The sequence below is a fragment of the Neophocaena asiaeorientalis genome, unplaced genomic scaffold (assembly GCF_003031525.2).
Source record: "Neophocaena asiaeorientalis asiaeorientalis breed wild unplaced genomic scaffold, Neophocaena_asiaeorientalis_V1.1 scaffold180, whole genome shotgun sequence".
In the NCBI taxonomy this organism is placed as follows: Eukaryota; Metazoa; Chordata; class Mammalia; order Artiodactyla; family Phocoenidae; genus Neophocaena; species Neophocaena asiaeorientalis.
In genome coordinates, this window is record NW_020173697.1 from 4334790 (window position 1) to 4356462 (window position 21673).

The following is a 21673-nucleotide window of genomic DNA, read 5'->3' on the forward strand; positions in this document are numbered from 1 at the left end:
GCGGGGAACTGCGTCAGCCTGCAGCCCCCACGGCGCGCTCACGAGTAACCCTGCCCCTCGGACACGACCAGCATCCCCGCCCCCCGTGGCTCGTGTCCCCCCGACCCTCCGAGCCGGGGGATTTCTGCCCGAGTCACCGGCCGGGACAGCGCGCGGTCCCCGGGATCGCGTCAACACACGTGCTCAGCAACCACCACAGCGCCCCCTGACACGTGTCAGCATCTGACAGCCCGCGTGCCCGGAGGCCTCGGGAGCAGGGAGCAGCGCTGAGCACACAGTCGGTGCTCAACACGTGTCGAGTGCACAGCACGCGAGAGCGATGACACAAGGCCCACCGGGCGCGTGGGGACCGGGCTCCTCCCGCCGACACCTCGGAGGCCTTTCCACAGCGCACCTGTCACCACCTCCTCGCAGGCAGCTCTGTCAGCAAACCTCCACACGCGTTCTTAAAAGCACACGGTGCTGCTGACTCACGCGTCTCCTTTCAGGGGTGTGACAGCAAACTGAGAGCCATCTCTCTGCGGGCCCGCAGACGCCGCCGACCGCATCGCTGGTACGTCCACCGCTGTTACCCCAGCGTCTGTCCCCCTGTCGCTCCTGCTTGCAAAGGACAGCACCGGCCCTGTAACGCGAGAGACGCGGGACGACCCTCCCCCACCTTCGAGGCTGCGCGCCGGGCGCCTCGGCTGCACCACGGCTGTGACCGCGGGGGACCGCGGGGACGGTGACAGGGAATCAAAGGCCAAACCACACACTGTCATACAGATTTTAATAGAGTTTCTGATTGACTCATCACAGTAACCATTTTTACTGTAATGATACGCAGCTTTACTACATGAGTATAAATAAAAACATAAATACAGCTCTAGGCAACATCACAGATTAACAAACTAAGCATTCTTCATGAGCCAAAACTGAAAACAATGCTGATTAAGAAGAGATGCTGACACCCTTGCCCATTCTCATCATACCTTCTCTAAAAGGGTACTCAAATGAGGCGCTCCACCCACATCGGTCAATCTGTTCGCCAATGAGCCAGGCACATCGATCTCATGGTCTCCAGTGTTCCCTCCTTTGGCTGAAAAGCAGACACACCCCAACGTACCAAAAGGAAAAGTGGAACAGAGTGACGCAGACAACCACGAGCACACTGGAGACACGGCCCCCCTCCCCTGTCTCAAGCAGGGCGGACACACCGAGAAGAAAATCAACATCCGCCCGAGATGTCAGTCTCTGAAGCAGGACCTGAAATCGGAAAGGAAACGTGGGAGACAGAATCCACGCCACGTGTGACTTCGCGAGGCCGCGCCTCTCGGGGGGCAAACGCACGGATGACAGGTCGAGAGGAGACCCACAGGACCATCATTCAGGAAGGACTGCCCTCCAGACACCAGGAAGAAAGTCTGGAGGCGGCCAAGGGGGGAGGAACGGGGACAAAACACTAACTGCAGGCAGACAGCAAAACTCAGAAGGTCTCACGAAATTCCTAACATTTTGCTCAACTCTCAACTGTCACTCTAATCTGGCCTCATGATCTTATAAACCTTGCAGACCGTAAAGATCTTCCGTGATCTCACAGATCTTACAGATATATTAAGAACCAGGAAGTGAAGAACCACTGCTAAAATGTAAAAACAGCTCATTGCCAGTTATGTTTCAGAAAATGTGCCCGTAAAAATTCATTTTCGCCTCCAAAAATACATAATCCAGAATTTTTAGGCCAGTGCTTCAAGTAAACTGCCTTTGCCAATAGTGAATTAAGACCACGATTAAGTCAGATATTTCCAAAACCCACAATTCCAAACACATCCCAGTATATTTTCAACTCATCCTGCAAAAAAAGTGCAGTGTGGATTCAAAACGTCACTGGACACCTGGACGCGACCTATGCAAAGATTCACAGGTTCTGTTCAGATTAACGTTTTAACTGCCACCTCTGCAATTCTACTATTTTCATTTCATTTTTCTTTTAAAGGTTAACAGTGTTTAACTTTTGGTTTTAATCTGCAAAATAATATGTAGTGTTTCAGCTTCCAGTTAATGAGTCAAAATGGACAGGTCAGAAGACAACCCAGGGGATGGCAGTGAAAGATCAGAAAAGGTTTCCGTACACATCTGATCGCAGAGAAATAACCATAACCACATCTTAAACCCTTGTCCCCACTGTAAACTTTGTTCGTATCTCCATATTTCTAAGTCTGAATTAGTCTACAAAAATCACATTAAAAAGGTAAAATTACTTAAGTGCGATATTAACTGATCTGTATTTTATAAATTTTAATCCATAAAAATATAAATAAGAATGGTAAATTTTTAAGAAAGAAATATACATTTAGTGCAAGTTATGAATTACATTTCTTCTTCAGCGTCAGCAGTAAAACACCTTGAGGAAAGAAAAGAAAAGAAAAAGACTGATCTAATTTCAAGAAAAAGAAAATTCCAGTGTTTAAACATGCAACTCATACCAGGTGCAGCTAAACAGAATTCTTCCTTCTCGTCACTGTCAAAGCAGCAGCATCTTGTCTCCTTACGCTCAACAGTACTTGTGTATTATAGGAGTTTTAGAAACAAAATCTGCATACGACCTGGTCACGTTATCCATAAAGTCAGAGAGGGGCGGAAAAAAAAGCAAAAAAGAAAACTGTTTATCCTCACAAGTCAAGTTCACCGTTGTTGGTTCTGAACCACACGGCACCCGAGCGCGAGCTCGTTTCTCCTCCGTGGAGGTCTTCCCGGTGCCATGGGCCCCTGTCGGCGCACACGTGACTGCACCCAGCATCTCGGGATGGGGCAAACTACGGGGTTAAGGGCACAAGAAACACTCCCTTCTTCTGTGTGAAACCTCAGTACAACCTCAGTACATCTCAATATGAGAAAGGACTGCTTCCAAAGGGCACACAAACTTACAGAGGCTTTGTTAGAGCGCGAGAAGGGGCGGCGGGGAGAGGGAGCTCATCCGGAATGCAGAAAGGTAATGCTCTAACTGTACACTTCATGAGTTAAACAGAAAAGTTTTGATTAAAAAAGGGCAAGACCTTGCAGTCTTAGAGATGGCTCGATTCAGAGGGATCCCTCCCGAAACAGGCACGTCTCTGCGGTGCTGGAGAGCGGGCCGGGGGCCGGGGTCAGGCTCGGCCGCCCTCCCCGTGGAGGGAGGCCCAGGCCACACCCCGGGCTGAGCGCACCCAGCGCAGACAGCACACCACGTGGCCCCCTCGTGGGATGGGAGATACTCACTCGCCTCCTTCTCTCTCTCCTTTCCCTCCCCAAACAACTCCTCCATTCCACCAGCAGTACTGCAAACCATGTTGCAGCAGCCCGGCTTTTCTACTTCCTTTTCTGAAGGGGGTTAAAGCGCGGTGCTGCTCAGCAGGCGGGCCTCCTCCCCGGCCTCCTCTCCCTCTGACGTCACGGGGCTCAGTTGAACATTATGGACGCGGGGTCTTGGTTTGCCGTCTGGGCCATATGACGGAGGATATCTTTTTTTGTGATGATACCAAGGAGGCGTCTGAAAAGGATAAACAGAAGGTTGCCGTTAAAATTAAAAGGAAAAGAAAAGAGGAGCTAAATCCACAGCTAAACCCTTTTTGTTGACAGGAGCAGAGCAAAGCAAGCAGCCTGATTCTGTATTTTCTAAAAGCATTTTACTGGTAAAGATAATTAAATACCCAGCACCCATCCTTGGATATAGCGAGTACGACGTCACTAACAGCTCGGTGTCCTTTCCCCGAGACTGAGGACTGGGCCCCCCTGAAGCACAGCCACTCTGAGTAACGTGTGCCAGTGAGAAAGGGACAGAGACGGGAGGATGTAGAACAGGAAAGGACGCTGACCCCACCTGAGAAGGAAAATTTGTTCCCACCGCATCAAGAAAGAAGTGTCTGGTGACCAAATCCCCTCAATGTTCCGCTTTTTTTAAAGCCAAAATGAACTAACTTTAAAAAGATAACTTAAGGATTGCCCAGTTGTATGCAGAATCTACACGAAAGCACATACAATTGAGATAAAAATGCATATAAAATGGTCAACACAGAATTTCAATCCCAAACATCAGAATCCCAAGGATAAATCTCTGAGACAACCCAAATTTCTAGTACGGTCATCAATGTCTTCCGTTTTTGATTTTGGTCAAAAAAGTTAAGATACGGTGCTTTTATGAAAGTCTGAGTTGTTAATGCTTACACTGAAAGATAGGCGAAAACGTCAAGAAGGAGTCCTAAAAGATGATTATAGATGAAGCAGAAAGCAGAATGGATGGGTAGCTACTTACTATTCTGGTTAGTAGCTTTTTTTAAAAAAGGATGCATGGAACACTTGTGAAGGGTTAGCGCACAACAGGGGTGCCTGATCGGTGCTGGACTGGGACAGGCCTCATGGAGGGATGGCAACTGCAGGGCGAGGCAGTTCCAGGCAGTAACTGCTTAAGCCAGGCCACTTAACAGATGATTCAAAATCATCTCCGGTCATGACCCCACTGGGACAGAGAGCCAGTGAGAACCACCGCACATGGCTCTCAAAGCTGCTGACAGCGTTCTAGAAACAGCCTGCGAAGGGCACCGGGGCCCACGCCCCAGGACTCTGCGGGTACGGCAGAGAACGGAGGCCGGTGACAACCACGTCTGAGCCAGAGTCCCCACAAGACGGCCAAAGACCAGGGAACAAGACAGAGATGGGGTGGGGCTGGGGGACACTGTAAGCAGAGCGGGCTGTCCTCGAGGGCACGTATTTGCCGCAAGAACGTCCCAGAGGGTTCACTCGCCCGCCGACCACACTGCCTATGGCCCCAAATCCAAGGAAAGACCCTGACGGGAGGCGGGACCCGCTGGCCCTCCCTACGGTGGGGCCTGGACACGCCCCCAGCCTCGCGGACAGACTGCGGGGCGTGCGGGGGCGGGAGGGTCACAGCCCCCAGGTTCCCGCCTCGGCCCCGGCGGCCTGGCGGCGTGTGCCCGGTCACGTCACAGCACGCCCCCCACCCCCAGGTCTGGGGGGCAGCTGCGTGATCACCAGGGGCTCGGCGCGCCGCGTCAGCTCCTCCAGGTGCGCTACCGTGTTCTTCTTGGTGATGATCCCCAAGACGCTCCTGCAACAGACCACGTGATGCTAATGACTGCGGGAGAACTTAGGCGGGAGGAGCTTCCAATCATAATGATAGAGAATGCGAGAAAAAATTAAAACATGAACCATAAGAATGCTTTCATGAGCTTCAGGAAAACAGACACAAAAATGATCTGAAATCCCAGGTCCCACCGCATGAATTCTACTGACTTTCCAAAGTGACATGATCCTATTTGAAACACTGGTGGGTGGTTATCCTTTTTAAATTAAAAGTCAAAAGCACACAATGACGATGACTACAAAAAAGTACAAAGAAACAACATCTATCACAGCTACGAAACTCTGAAAGGAGTTGCATTTGCAGCGTTCTTCCCACAGAGGAGAGCGCTCCTCTCATGGCTGCAATGTCGCCCGCGGCCCTCCTCGCTGGGCCCACCCCGCCGCGGAAAAGGCAGAGGCGGCCCGGGCTCCTCAGGCTCTGGCCTCCTTAAGAAACCCCGTGACTATTACTTGGAATTAAAATGAAAAAAAACACACACTAAATAAAGCTGACTAATACATGCGCTCCCCGATTTTCAGGACCTGCCGAATTCTGCTTCTTAAAATAAGCTTAATAAAAATGATTTTTTGATTTGATACACTTTTCTCTAAATAATGATTATTTCTCGGTTAATATCATTATTATAACATCAAGCAAGATGATGAACAAATTCTCATGAGGGTACTTGAAAATAATTCAACTGCTTTTTAATCATTAAAACAAAATTCCAGGGGCTTCCCTGGTGGCGCAGTGGTTGAGAGTCCGCCTGCCGATGCGGGGGACACGGGTTCGCGCCCCGGTCCGGGAGGATCCCACATGCCGCGGAGCGGCTGGGCCCGTGAGCCATGGCCGCTGAGCCTGCGTGTCCGGAGCCTGTGCTCCACAACGGGAGAGGCCACAACAGTGAGAGGCCCACGTACCGCAAAAAAAAAAAAAAAAAAAATTCTGGTAACTGGCTTTATAATGGAAGTGAATGACTTCAACCACGATGTATGGCAATACAGACAGCGAATGTCAAGAACCCTAAAAAGCTTTCATCTTTGAATTCTGAAAGCCCAGCCAGCGTGCCCTTCCGGGTGACTGGATGTCCCTGTGCTCCGGTTAAGTCAGCTCTGTATGGCGCTGCCTCAGACCATCCTGACTTCCTGGAGAAGTCACAGGGGGCCTCGTTCCGTCAAAGGCTCTGGTCCCCCACCGACGTCAGTTATGAAGCAGTCACTAGGGGGTGCTGGGGCGGGGCAGCAAACGGAGGGTAGGGAATGGGAAAGGCAGGAACAGGTGCTTTGCTAATGTTTTCTCATTATGTTTTAAAATAATGTACTTTTCCTTAAGAACAAAGACAAACTAACTGAACAGTTCTCAGAGCATGGGAGCCAGTTTCCCTCCAAAAGGCTCAAAAAATGCACTACATAAAATAAACACTAACTCAGTAGATGTTCTTCTCTGACTAAATGTGTGAGGTAAAACAGACAAAAACCATCAATTCACTTGCATTTATAGCTGGAATCAAGAAACGTGAGTATCCTGACAATTCAGTAAAAGAATCGCAGCTTAGTTCTTACTCATTCTTTTCTGCCCAGTTACATACAATGATTAATTTCAGTTAATATGTTAGTAACCTCTGGCAAACTGCAAGGTACACAGTGAGGACAGTCACGAATTTATTAAAGACACAATGGCAAATTTATAGACTTCTAAAGTAATCTTCGTATTTACCAAGTAACAGCCCTAAAAAGGAGGAAATACACATATTTCCTTTCTTTAGTTACTGGAGAAAAGAGATTTGAGAGTAACAAGGGCAAATTCAGTGCTGCTTTATTACTTTCAGAAGTGCAAGGAAAATCAATGCAAAATGTGATTCACGTAGGAAACAATTTTCTGTTCCCTGGAGGTGGTGGTGGGGGGCGAACAATGACATCAGAGTAAACAGGGCATGACCCAGCATCTTCCCAAAGTATCAATATTGGTTTCCAAGAAACACGAGTTCCAGGAGTTCCTCTGCTCCCGTTTTCCTCCCCTAACGGGTGCACGTTTGGAAAACCAAGTTTGCTGTTCACCCCCCTCTGAGAAGCTCCACAGTAAAGAACCTCAACTGTATTTAATCCAACACTTTACAAACGCATATGGTCACGGACCTCTTTTTTGAGCCATTCTAGTTAACATCCTGCTGGTTCCACCAAGACTAAAAGATTTTGAGAAATTCTGCTAATCAGAATACAAAACGTGGGGAATCTTCAACGCTGACAGACACCCGCCTAGTCTCACTTTCTCCTTGCATCTCAGGGTCTAGGTTCCTCAGGTCTTCTTCCCCCCAAATACATAGTTATTTTCCACCTCTAAGGACCCAGTATGAACTGTAACATGCTGACCGTTAGACTCTCCACTAAAATGCAGAAGAGATGAGCTCTCTTCTTCTTTTATCTACCAATCTATTTTCCTTGAAGGACAGAAGTAAGGAAAATATAATCAAGGCCAATAAACATAAAAAGCCACCTCCCACCCCACGCTTTCTTACAAACAGGCGAGATCAGGTAAGATCTTCGTCAGCTGTCCCCCCACCCCTTCACTCCTTTCCAGCATCCGTGCTGCTGAGAACCTGAACTCCGTCAGCAGAGTGCACGACTGGCATGAACCCACACAGCCTGTGACATGCTCCACCGGGACTGGAGAAAGACATCCACACTTGTTATGACACAGGAGGACAAGCCACGCCAGGCACAGAGAGCAACACAGAGCAGGTCAACGTTTAATAAGCCAACTCACTCAGCTAGGCTTCCAAGTGAGCCATTCATTACTAAAAGGACCCCAAACCTTCACGATAAGGTACTCCATTTAGCGTGTACTTATTAAGCTTTTTCAACAATGAAGTCTTTAATTTAAACACTAAACAGAAGCAGTTATTTTACAACATACATCTCTTCCCCCATCAGCATCTGTGGCATCTGATCGTCAGCCTCCCTGCCCTTGATCAAGAGCTGCATCCCTCAAATGATTTATTTCCTTTTACCTAGACTTAATCCTAGCTGGGTGGCACACTGGAAACACCAATCATGGATCGAGTTCTCTAGCTTTCTGTTTCTGTTCCTAACCCAATACAGGCTAATATACTGTCCCAGAAAACAGTAGTTTAAGAAATCACAAAGAAAGAAGACAGACTCTATTGGTCAACCACCACGTAAAGCAGCAAGAGGCTGGGCTTCCGAGCTGCGAGGCTACCTGACCCCTGAGCTACGCCGTGCTGACCACGTGCCTGGACACATCTCCCCAGCCTTGACGACCACCTCTGTGCAGGGGGCCGCAGAGGTAAACGAGAAACTCGAAGGAGGTGTCCCATCAGGAGGTGTTCGCTTTCCCTCCTTTCTCTACAGAGGGGTCGTGTGTTTTGTCCCTACGGGATCGTTTGTTAAACCGCTGGGTCCTCTAAGTGTGCGGTGTTTCCAAGAGCCTCACGCGGCACAGGGGAATCATCCCGTCTACACACAGTCCAGCCTTGCTGTCATCAGCCTGCAGGTAAAACACTGTGTCTGAGGATTCCAAGTGGGAAGAGCCACACAGTAGGGATCAAGGGGCCCGGAGAGAAAGGGCAGGAGGCAGAGGCCAGCCCAGGAGCAGGGGAGCAACGCCGGGCTGAGGCCCGTGTGCCGAGGCGGGCCCGCCGTGCGTCCCCACGCTGCCTGACACCCGCCATAGATGGCCATACCTCCCCACACTCCTACCGTGGGGAAACACGGCCAGTCTACGTGCAAAGGGCAGAGAAATCAATTTATACATTTTAAGTGCACTGGTGTTCATCGGCCAGCGCCTTATTCAAAAGATGTGTGGGTGGAGACCACAGAAAAGCAGAAACAAAGCGTCTGCAAGAGGTCTTCACCTAATTCACAAACCTCGTTTACTTATATATGATTTCCCTCGTTACAAGATAAAGCAAAGAGCAAACAGCAAAACACTTAGAAAGCTATCACTGTACTGGAGATGAATAACCATGGCATACTTACAAAAAGAGAACAGGGTGCCGCGGTGCTGCAGGCCGCGGGCTCCGCCGCCCTCTAAGAGGGGAAACATCCTCAGCCGGGCCCCGCCCACCCCGCACCATGACACCCCCGGCTCCCTGCAGCTCCGAAGTGCTCCTGAGAAATGTCACTTCCTGTTTTGGCAAAGACCTGGCAGTTGACACTCTGCTCGCCGTTGCTAAGTGGGACTCCGAGGACCCCCCTCCCGGGGAGGGTGATGGGGCTGACCGGGCTCCCCCAGAGCGTCCCGCAGGCTGGCGGCGGCCGGGCCGAGCACACTCACCCGTTGTGTGTGACCAGGCACTGCCGCAGGCCCAGCTTCCGGAAGATGTCCACCACGATCTCCATGGGCGTGTGGTCCGTGACCGTGAATGGGCTCATGTCAAGGATGCTGCGGAGCTTCAGGGGCCGGGGACTCTCCGCTGGGAGGGACGGGGTGTGCTGTGCGAAGCATACACGGGAACTGCCCACTATCCCTTCCTGTTTTTTTCTGGCACTCTCTGAAGAGACAAAGAAGACCAAAAATTAAAAACTGGTAGGTTTTCTTTGGTATGTTTTGTTTTCAGGACAACCTGCTTATTCAGAGATTTAAAACAATAAATAAACGTATCCTTTTGGTCCCCTCTTTCTTTTCCCATCTTCCTAACCAAGAAAAAAATGGACTGAAAAGCCATTTAGCAATTTCTTAAATTAGACAGAATTAGGATCCACCAATAACAAATCATCTTCATGCAAATAAAATACTGGTGGTATAATTATATGGTGGTATAATTATATCATGGTATAATTTTCTTTGCTGTGGTCTAACTTTGGGGGACAAGGAAGCATACTGGGAATACGGGCTTTTAAAGGCACACAAGTAACGAGAGCACCACTGACTACAGGAACGCACCCCCAAGAGGCCTGCCTGTGCCGTGGGCCACTCCTCCTGCCTTGGAGGCGGGACCACAGAGAATCTCATCCTTGCCTGGACCATGTTGTCTATCCTACCCCTGTGAACCGGCTAGTTCTTCCTCTTTTCTGATGTTCAAGCTTAACTTTCTAGGTGCGTCATGAGGTGGGTTGAAAGTACAGTTACACACGTAACGGACACCGACCGACTTTCGAGGTTTATCTGCACAGGCTCCGTTCATTCCCGCTCTCCGGGGCTCCGCCTCAAGTGCTTCTGTCCTGTGCCTACTTCCTCTCTGCCACCTCTCAGACTGTGAGACAACGGGTGGCCAGGACACAGAAAACGGCAGAGGGAGACCATGGGGAGGAGAAGGAAACCCGCGAAAGGGAGAGAACACACAAGCAAAATGGAAGAGCTTACGTTCCTCATTAGTATGAATCCAAAGCTGTGTGTACAAATATCCTATCTGTCATACTGAACACATTCTGAACATGAGTTTTGCCACAAAAATACGTAAGCCAAAATAACAAGCACCAGCCCTACACGAGCAGTGAGCCCAGCTCATAAACACACACCGCAAGGCCCTCTCCTTCCGTCCAGCAAGGCCCTGCTTCACTGTGCTGTCACGGTCAGTGATGTTCTAGCGCTAGGATCCCCTAAAGCACCTCGGAAGCATGAGAAGGGCACGGAGAAGAAGAAAGCCCACCAGCAAATGACATAAATGACTTCTGAAAAATGCTCGTTAAGCTGCTTTTGGCCCGTAGAAGCATCAGGCTAATGGCTTGGGAACGGGGGAACGGAGGAACGGAGGGGCTGTTAGCATGTAGGACAGTTGCTCTGTGAAACCTGGGAGTGACCAATTCCAAAAACATCCCCCAGGGATCTTTCACTTGTATTAATTTCAGAAACCAAAAAGGTCTCTATACTCATAAAATGGTGTTTCAACTACCTGAGCAGGTACAAAGCTAATTTTAACTCCTACGAAGAGATAAACAAAAGGCTGGTCCATGTACTGCAGTTCGGATTGAGTTGAGTTGAGTAAACGCTGTTTCACAGTCTAAGGCTGATAATAATACTGCCATGGGGAAAAGCTTCAGCAGATCCTCTCTCCCAGGTGCACAAGCTAAAGCTTTACTCTGAACAGAAGCTCCTGAGGGGGCAGGAGAAAAGTACAACGAGGGGAGCAGCCTAACTGTCACTGCGCCATGTACCTTTCTAATCGTGTTCAATATGTCAATGGTATTCGAGTTCTCATGCATTAAGAACCTCCCTGTAAAACCCACAGCTCCCAGCACGTCATCAGAAAGGAGCAAGTACACTTTTATACCTTAAGGTGGAAAACAGGAAAGATGATTCAATTCACACTATAAATGTAGTATTAAATATATGCTTCATTTTAAACAAATCTATAAAAAAGCATTCAGCCTCACTTTTACATCTGGACCAAAAAAATGCAGGAGAAATGTCTCTCCATTTGGACTAAACTTTAACACAGTAAACCGTCATCTACTCCTGGTGAGAGTCCATGGCAGAACCACGACTTCGTGCAATCTGAAAATACCTTACAAAATTACAAATGCACTACTCCCTGGTCCAGCGATTCCATTTCTAGTACTTCCCTACATCTGCATAGGCAAAACGTCAAGTACACAAGGTTATCAGATATGTGAGGTGGCAATTTTTATCACAGCAAGGCTGAAAACATCTTAAATGTCCATCAGCGGGAAGCGGATTTAAAAAATCATGATGTATTCCACAGTACATCCACTCAGTGGAGTACTGTGTAGCTGTTAAAAATAAAATGATTTGGCAAGATGTCCAAAAAAACATTGTTTAGTGAAAAAAACAAGACACAGAACAGCACGTACTGGGTAGCACGCTATGACTTGCTTTATAAAAAAGGAGAAAATGTATACACTTACTTACACAGGCAGAGAATGATAGCTACAGAAAACGTAAGAAGCCAAGGAGACAGTTGCCTACGGAGCTAAACTGGGGATTACGAGGTCATGGGTGAGAGATTTTTCATTATATACCTTTTTTTTTTCTTTCTCTGTATGGCAATTCATCACTATAAACTTTTAATCTTCTCAAATTTGAACTATGTGAATGTACTATCTACATACAAACTAAAAAAAGGGACTTCCCTGGTGGCGCAGTGGTTAAGAACCCGCCTGCCAATGCAGGGGACAAGGGTTCCAGCCCTGGTCCGGGAAGATCCGACATGCCGTGGAGCAACTAAGCCCGTGCGCCACAACTACTGAGCCTGTGCTCTAGAGCCTGTGAGCCACAACTACTGAGCCTGCATGCCACAACTATGGAGCCCGCACGCCCCAGAGCCCGTGCTCCGCAACAAGAGAAGCCACTGCAATGAGAAGCCCGCGCGCCGCCAACCAAGAGTAGCCCCCGCTCACCACAACGAGAGAAAGCCCACGCACAGCAACAGAGACCCAACGCAGCCAAAGATAAAATAAAAAAAGATTTTTAACGATATAACATAAAATTTAATGCCGGGTTTATAAATAAATTTGGAGAAAACTGCTCTTTTAAAATCTTGAGTTTTCCACCCCCAGACATAGTATATAGTTCACAATTTATTCAAGCATTCCTTTCGGTCCTTTGATAAACTATTTTATATAAATATCGATAAACTACATATTATATACAAAACTCTAGTGTACAGGTCTATTTCTCCCATTCAAAAACTAAAACTTTACCAAAATATATGCTGGCAAATATTTAAGGTGTGTTAAAGAAAATCACGCTGTGACTAACCCTTCTGATGACATGAGTTGCTATTTCACATATCTAAAGTACCCCTATTTCCCTTAAACTGACATTATCTGCTATCCCCAATGTTCTATTTCTCAGGACAGTAATAAAATCAACTTTTAAAAATATGTCCACAGAATCAATGGGAATATAAATAATTCTTAACTTTACCACTTTATCTTTTAAAAACCTGGGCTTTTTTTCCTTTAAATTTCTACATAAATTCCAAAATTCTGACCCTTTTCTTTTTTGCTTACTATTACAACGTAATGAACAAAATGTGGACAGTGAAACTCTTCTCCGACTGTAGGTCGGCCGTGGTGACGGCTCAGAGGCAAAAACACTTGAACGCCACCACATCTAACACACACTCCGCCCACTCGGACAGCTACCAGTCTATTAGCTCAAGGGAATGCTAGGCTTTGAGCAAGTCTCCCAAAGCTGCAGCCTTTTCCTTAGCTGAACTGGATATTCTGCATAGGCTCTTTTCTATTCTTTCTTTCTTCTTTTTGCTTGAATAGCTCTTGTAAACCGAGAGCTTCCAGTTTGCCTTGAGATATGCTGCCCATCTACACCATCTAGGCTTCCCTCTTCAAATGGCTCAAGAACTGAAATATTTTACAACCCTTTGGCCACAGAGGTAAGTTGGAGGGAGGTGACGGGCTCACAGGAATGACCTTTGGGGACAGGCTGAACGCTCTATATTTTCAGCTCCGAGTCCTCTACTGAACACCAGGAGTATCAAGGCAATGGCTGGACGAAAATACCCTCTATCACAGGGGTCCCCAACCCCTGGGCTACGGACCGGTACCGGCGCGTGGCCTGTTAGCAACCAAGCCGCGCGGCAGGAGGTGAGCGATGGGCAAGCCAGCGAAGCTTCATCGGCCACTCCCCATTGCTCGCATCACTGCCTGAGCCATCCTCCACCCCTACCCACCCGCCCCATCCATGGAGGAACCGTTTTCCATGAAACCGGTCCCTGGTGCCAAAAAGGTTGGGGACCGCTGCTTTAAACTATATATTACAAGTTAATACTGTAAATCTACATCCAAAAATTGAAAAAGCAAAACCCTATGGATCTGACATGAGACAGACCAAAGATGATGGAGTTTTCAGTAACTTGCATTCAAATAAGCCAACTTTATTAACTACAAGAAGGTATTTAGCTGTATGCCTCGGCAGTTACTAAGGCCTTATGTAACATGCTATTATGAATATTGTCAAGTTAACAAACAAGACTTATCTGAGTGAGAAAAGAAAGAGCCGGACTCCAGTCCCTGATAACAATGCCAAATCAAAAGATAAAACAGTATCTAGCTGGAAAACATCCCACGGAAGGGTAAATTCCTTTCCTAAAGAACCTAAGATATTACGAGACATAAAATACACCACTTGTCCCCACGAACCCAACCAATTAAATTTTATAGCTTTCCTTTCTTTCAGAAATCTATTACATATTTATACTCGTCCACCTAGGTATCTAGATACCAACAGACAGAGCCGTAGACAGACGTATATGTGTGTGTAGTTCTTTAAAAGGGTACCTATTGCAATTGTCAGGTCTCTTCTGAGGGCAAATCCCACTAATCTCTGAGACTCTTTGGACATTATGACAGGAAAGCCGTTGTAGCTGGTCTCGTTAATCATGTTTTCTATGTCATCCACGGTCATGTTGTCCTGCGTCAGGACGGCCAGGGGAGGGTCACTCCTCCGAGGTCTCATGACATCGGCAGCCAGGGTGGTATGAGTGAATTCTTCTTTTGCATCCAAGAAAGGGTATCCATTTAGCCGGATGTGAGCTTCATAAATGCCTTCCCTCCCAAAGGCATCTCCAACCCATTTACTGGTCATTACTGCGGCCATCAGGGGAACAATATACTCCAAGCCTCCAGTGAGCTCAAAAACAATGACCACCAGGGACACAGTCATCCTTGTCACACCACCTGAAAAAATAAGACCACAGGTCAGGAAGGGCAGGGTCCTCATCAATCCACGGTGGTAGAATGTCTGCACTAGGCAGGCGGTCGGTCACAAATTATAAACAGAACTTAGTGAAAAGGATCATCGCTATTTTAATAACATCTAGAGAAACCAATCTTCTTTGTTCATAACACAGAAGACTATTAAAATAACATTTTAAAACTGGCTTACTTCAGACAAAAAAATCACAGCTGACCAACTAACACAGTTTGCCATTTTGGTTTACTGCTATCACAAAGACATAATTTCACCGCTATAAAAGCTTACAATTAATTCTTAAAGAACTTGGTGAAGCACATCATAGCTAATTTGTTACTACCAATTTACAAATTAAACTCATGGGTAGAATATTAAATTAATACATTTCTCCCCTCTAAATCTCTTCAAAATGAATAAAACACTCTGACGCGTTGCGGTTTCTGTTAACAGCGTAATGCCCCACTTAGAAAGCTCACCTGAACTGTTCCGGGTACCTCCCAGATCACCACTGTGAACCCTGCTCTCTGCTGAGGCCTCCCTGACCCAGGCCCCTCCACCCACGCTGTGTCTGTCCCATGTCTCTGGCTACCCACACCTTACCTTCCGGCTATGCTGGTCTCATTTCCAACTGTGAAGACTCTGGGGGACCCACTGTCGCAGAAACCACCACACACTCAAAGCCAAACCCCTCTTCTCCCCCAGAGAGCTCCCATCCCGGCCCCCAACTCCAGGACCAGACAACACACTCCTCCTGACAACCCAGTGGCCACTCCTGGTTCATCCCTTTACTGTATCCCAACATCTAGACTCTCACCTAGTCCTAGCTGATGTGCTCTGCAAACATCTATCTAGGGGCCCCTTTCTCAGTATTCTCACTATTACCCACCTAGTCAGACCCTCAAGTCTCAGCTCCTGAATTTGAACACTGTTTCATCTAACCTCCCTGACTGCGGGCCCCATTACCTTCCATCCACTTTATAAGCCATGTCCCCAGGTTAACCTTCCCTAAGTGCTACTTTCACCATGTTGCTCCTTTGCTCAAAAACCTACCGGGGCTTGTCAGTTGATACTGTGTGAAGCTAAAGCTCTTCCTTTCTGTTTTTTAACCTAAAAATAGAAGGGAGAAAGAACCTACTATATATTGGGTATCTGCACTATGCCAGGGATGCCCTAGGTGCTTTACAGAGGCTTTTATTTTTTTAACCAAGCACGTATCTTACCAGGCACTGTGCTAACAGCTTTATATGCATTTTATTTTACATAATCCTCAAAAACAACTGTAGGAAATAAGCAGTTGTTATTTCCATTCTAAAGATAAGAAAGATAAAAATCAAGCAGTAAAGGAATTTTCCCAAAATCATCCCACTAAAAATGGCAAAGCCACAACCCTGCCACGGACCTGACCGATTCCAAATAGAAATTCATCCTGACATAAGTCACTGCCTCCTTCTCACCAATCCACCTTTCCTTCCCAAGGTGCCCAAAACGCACTCTCTACTCCAACACTGTCAGGCTCTCCAAAGCCCCCCGCGTGCCGAGTTCACCCGTCCCGACCCCGCTGCCTGCACACCACTCTCCTCTTCAACAAAGGCAGCTCCTTCCAACCCTGCTCCTCTTCCAGAGCCCCTGCCGCCACCCTCCCTCTGGATCCCCGCAGGGCCCATGACGACGCTCCGGCGCTGGGGCCCATCGTCCCGTGTGGTGCTCCTGTTTAACCAGCGCAGGCCTTGTCCCCCGACCCGCGTCTCGTGAGGGGAGGGCCCACGCTCACATTTCTTTCTGTACCGCTCGCCGCGCGGCGCTCATCACAAAGTGGATGCCCACTTGCTGCTCTGCAGAGAACGATTCTTTCATTTATTACACTTTGGAAGATCAATAACTACACAATTCTGGCTCACTGAACAAAACTGAGTCAAAATACCAATTATAATTAAATATTATAACCAAAGTTTAGTTGACATTTTAAATATAAAATAAAATAATGATTTTTCATGTCCAAGAGGACAAGAAATAGACTCTTAAGAATGTAATGCAGACATTTTGCTTTTCTTTGCCTTAGAACAATAGTTAGTTAGCTTTCTCCTTCGGCTGTAAATGCATCTTAAAGGACCTTCTACTAAGGCTGACAGGGAACCTCTGCAGAGGCGGAGTAAAGGTACCCCGAAGCTCTGCTGAGTGCTAGCCCAGGAACCACACTAGAGGGGCTGCAGGTAAGGCAAGCACCCCGACAACGAAAAAACAAACACCTCCTTGGCCAGGATTCAAATCAAGCCTCTGTTGTAGTGAGATGTTTTCTGCCCTACAGCATCACGCGATATTAAAAAGATGTTAACTCCTCCTACGGCTTTGCATTAACAAGTGTGCAGGGGCTGGCGAGATGAAAACCAGTGCCGCACAGGCCACATGCCTCTCTAGCGCGCATGCGCAGGGCCCCGTTACCTAAGCACGCGGCCGCGCCGACCATGGCGTAAAGGCCGGGGGTGATGCAGTCGGCCCCGACCTCACACCACTCCTTGAAGATGAACCAGTCATGGTGATAGTAGGCCAGCTGCTCCACTGCGATGCCCACGATGCGGCCGGCGATCGCGCCGATGGCCATGCTGGGGATGAACAAGCCGGACGGGACCTGCAACGGGGCAAGCGCTCGGTGAGGCACGTCCTCCGCGCGCCTGCTCCAGACCTACGGTCTAAGCCTTGAGGCACAACGCAAAATCCTGGTGCAAAGGGAACTACAGCAAACCCTTGTTCTAACTGTAAGGGCAACAATCCCGCCAGCTCAGTTACAAAGTAACAACCCACACTCCCCAGCCCAAAGAGAAGGTGACCCAAGAGTTATTTCTCCTTTAGCTCAGGGGTCTCTTCATGCCAGTCCCTTACATACACACATACGTTAAATGATTAAAAGGCGCACAGTTTTCTTGATTCAATTTAGTGAGGAAACCAGGAACAGTACAGACCAACTATTTAACCAATATTAAAAGACCAACAGCTCCAACCTGCCGGGCACGAAACGAGCCCAGCACAGAGCAATACGTGTTGACGACTGTGTCAGGTCACGAAAAGAATATGCACATAGAAGGGATCAAAACAGACGTTTCACTCTCCCACCAGGTATGCCCTCAGCCAGAGTGGAGGGCAACGTGGGCCCTGGCGGCCTGCCCGCTGCCTCTGGCTTCCGCGGGAGAAAGCTGGATTTACAGAGCAAACTCCCTGCAGAAGTGGGGGCTTTAGTGGCTCTCCTAACTTGATTCACTATGAAAAAAGGGGAAACTTCACGGCTTTTCTATCACTTAACCCTTACGCCCAGCGGACTAAGGCAGAGCACAACAGAAGAGAGAGACGGTGGTTCAAAGGCCGCTGCCGCTGCAGTCGGCTGAGCTGCAGCTGTCCTCCCGTGGCTCACGGTGCTGTGTCGCTAGTGAATGGTAGCAGCTGCGTCAGCCGCAGGGGCCAGCCTTTAAAGAACAAGGGTCCAAGGACAGACATCTGATTCCCACACACATCACTGATGATCGTAAGAATTACATCTCTGGCAAATCACTAACTGATGAATGTTATTCTCACTTTCATAAATTCAAAAGAAGCAATGTCCCAGGGCACAAGACCTAGCTGCCTGAAACCCCGGGGGGAAAGGCCTGGTGCCCCCAGGCCTAGTGACTGAGCTCTGAGCCCACAGGGCCCTCTCCAGCCAACATCCCACAGCGATACAGGAGGCAGAGCCAGGGCTCCCCACAAACACCCACACCCTAATTCCTGGGAATCGCCTGCCTGCCACAGGGTTGTTTAATCAGCTGACCTGAAAACAGGAGATTACCCCGATGATATGGGTGGGCCTGAAGTAATCACAAAGGCTTTTTAAATGTGAAAGAAGGCTTTAGAAGAGTTCGAGTCAGAATGCTGAGAGAAAGCAAAGACTTGACCAGCCGTGGCTCTGAGGATGAAGGAAGGGGGCCAGGAACCAAGGCACGTGGAGGCTGGAAAAGGCAAGAAGATGGACTCTCCCCCAGAACTTCCGTAAATCCCTGTTTGCACCTTCACTTTAGCCCAGGGAGATCCAATTTGGATTTCTGAAGTCCATAAATGTATGTGATTTAGTGGTAATTTGTCACAGCAGCAACAGGAAGCTACTAAAAATGGTTTTAAAACATGATGATCGGGCTTCCCTGGTGGCGCAGTGGTTGAGAGTCCGCCTGCCGATGCAGGGGACACGGGTTCGTGCCCCGGTCCGGGAAGATCCCACATGCCGTGGAGCGGCTGGGCCCGTGAGCCATGGCCGCTGAGCCTGCGCGTCCGGAGTTTGTACTCTGCGATGGGAGAGGCCACAACAGCGAGAGGCCCGCGTACCGCAAAAAAAAAAAATGATGATCAATTCTGACACCCCTTCCCACTCTGAGGTACAGTGTGCGTCCCCTCCCTGAACCCGGGGCCTCTGTGACCGCACAGAGAAACAGGACTCAACAGGAGGTGTGCTACAGGACATCCTTGGCTAGGATAGGAACGGTCCTCTTGGAACCATGCTCTGGGGACCCTGAACTGCCACCATGTGAGGAATCTACCCACCCTGAGGCCGCCATGAGGGAAAAACCAGAGACAGACAGGCAGTGCAGGAGGCCAGCTGTCTGAACCTGCTCAGCCCAGGTACCTGACACACGAATGGCTCTGAGATGCCTGACACACGAATGGCTTTGCAATGACCAGCCGAGCCGTGTCTTGATGACAACCGTGGAACTGACCACGAACACAATATGCCCAGCTGAGACCTTCCCAACCTACTGACCCAACATCAAGGGCACAGTAAGAGGTTCTCTTAAGCTGCTGGGTTTGGTGTAAGTTGTTAACCCAGCAAGAGATACCATGCTCAACAATATCTCCTAAAAAACTCTTTTTTTCGTTACTAAAAATTGAACCCAAAAGATAACTTTTTCAGCCTACATTTACGAAGCAACCATCTTCAGATAAAACTTCCATTTCTCATTCCACATACAAGTGCTGAACACGCCAAGACTACTTACATATCACCTCACAGGAGCACCTACCTTGATACCAAAAGTGAACACTGTCATTATGATTTTAAATATGAGTGCCAAGCATAACTGCCATATAGCTGAATATACTCCAAGGCCTGCTGGACGATCAGGAATGTCATCAACAATTTTACTGGCGTTCATGTCATTTCTGTAGTCACAGAGAGAAGAGGATTCCAGGGGGCCGCAGTCTGTGAAAAGCTCTTTAATCAGTTCGCTGGTGTTGAGCCTCGTGTAGGGATTAGGGAAAGCTGCCACGGCAGTGATGGCTGCAACAATGATGACCTCGAGAACAGGATACTTTCCAAACTTGGTGGATTTGCGTCGGCGGCACCAGGCAATATTTGCCCTAATGAAAAAGGCTCCCCAAAGCCCTCCAAATACCCCGAGGAGAATAAAAGGAAACAGTTCAAAAAGGTACCACGGTGTATGATACTCCACATAAAAAAGGACCAGACGGCTATTACCAAATGGATTGATGGATCTCAAAACAAATGCAGCCACTAAAGCAGCAAAAAATGATCTCCATAGAGTTTTTAGAGGAAAATAATAGCTAACCTAAAAAAAAAGGAAAAGAAAAATTAATGCTGTAATTTTATAAGATAGTTCTGATATGTTATAACTTGAACGGTAAATATCAACACTCTAAATATTGCTGCAGCTAGAATGTACATATAATGGATTTTACCGTGGTAAGAAAAATACCACTATTTAGTAACTTTGGCTATCACATCATTACTAATTCACGGTATCAACTGATTATAAAGGTCTAATAATTATTTAAGATACCTAGCGTTGCGTTATTTTTAAAATGAGCTTCAATGCCAATTCAATCATGGTAGTTAAGAATAAACGTACCACCACCAACTCCTGTTAGTTCATAAAGAAGTATTTAATTTCCCTCTTAGATATTAAAGCAAAAAGAAGGACATAAACAACTGGGGGAGAAAAGTAAATTTTAAACATTTCTAAGTCACATCTTTGTGTAAATGTGTAAAAACTCTTAAGCACCAGTGAGAACACAAAAACAAAATATTCCACTGAAGCGACTGGGATTATTTCCTTAAACATCAATAATTGCCACAGAAATAATCACACAAGGAAAACTTAAAAAGATGACTTAGAAACTGATTAAAAACCTGTAAATAAAAACAAGGCTATAATTTAGCCAATAAGGATTGTTTCCAATATTTTCTATTTGTGCTTACTCTTGTGTTCAACAAAGTTAAATTTTAAATAATCAGTAACATTTTATACGTGAATAATATTTTTAAAGACTTTTCTCAATAAAGAACATACATATTACTTTTCATGACTTTTTAATGTAAGAAAGAGTGAAAAATAACTATGAAAATAAATTTGAAAACTTAGAAGCAAATCCTGTATCTATTACACTAGCTATAAAACTGAAAAGTGTGCCAAAATACATGTGCAATGGTAATTAAACATAATTTTAATTGCTGGCGGTGGTTGTTTTTAACCTACCTCTTCCAGGCTGAAAAGAACTCCTCCGATTGGTGCACCAAAAGCTACAGAAACACCTGCAGCTGAGGCAGCTGATAGCACCTACAAAGAGGATGCGGGTTATTTCACATGTTCTTATAAACTCAAATATACCAAACACAAATTCTTCATGTTACTCAAATTTTCAAAATGCCCTTCTGAATTTAACTCACATGTCTCTCTCTCTCTCTCCAAGCAAAGACAAACATTTCTGCTAAAAAGATTTTCTTCTCTTCTGCTTTAATTGAAAGGTCACTCTTATATTCAATATCCAGTCAAAACACATTTGTGTGAGATACACCAATGTAATAAGCAGGATGTAAAGAAAAGGCAATGACCACAGACAACCTTCGAGATGCGTAATTGAGGACACGAGTGGAGAGACCAGTGGAGAGAGCTGTTTGTTTGTTTTTAA

General features: G+C 47.2%; 1 protein-coding gene across 5 annotated transcripts in view; it reads right to left on the minus strand.

The window, feature by feature from the left end:
* Nucleotides 1-752: 752 nt before the first annotated feature.
* Nucleotides 753-21673, minus strand: part of CLCN3 (Cl-/H+ antiporter 3) — an 83308-nt gene continuing 62387 nt past the window's right edge. For 3 of the 5 annotated variants that reach the window (XM_024750507.1, XM_024750508.1, XM_024750509.1), the window contains 7 exons: nt 21241-21321; nt 19768-20313; nt 17171-17357; nt 14317-14715; nt 9392-9608; nt 5008-5083; nt 753-3508 (listed from right to left, as the gene is read on the minus strand). In XM_024750507.1, coding sequence (XP_024606275.1) covers nt 3350-3508; nt 5008-5083; nt 9392-9608; nt 14317-14715; nt 17171-17357; nt 19768-20313; nt 21241-21321 — 1665 coding nt within the window. In that variant the 3' untranslated portion in view covers nt 753-3349. The remainder of the gene's footprint in view (nt 3509-5007; nt 5084-9391; nt 9609-14316; nt 14716-17170; nt 17358-19767; nt 20314-21240; nt 21322-21673) is intronic. The other 2 variants (XM_024750510.1, XM_024750511.1) reach the window with 1 other exon arrangement.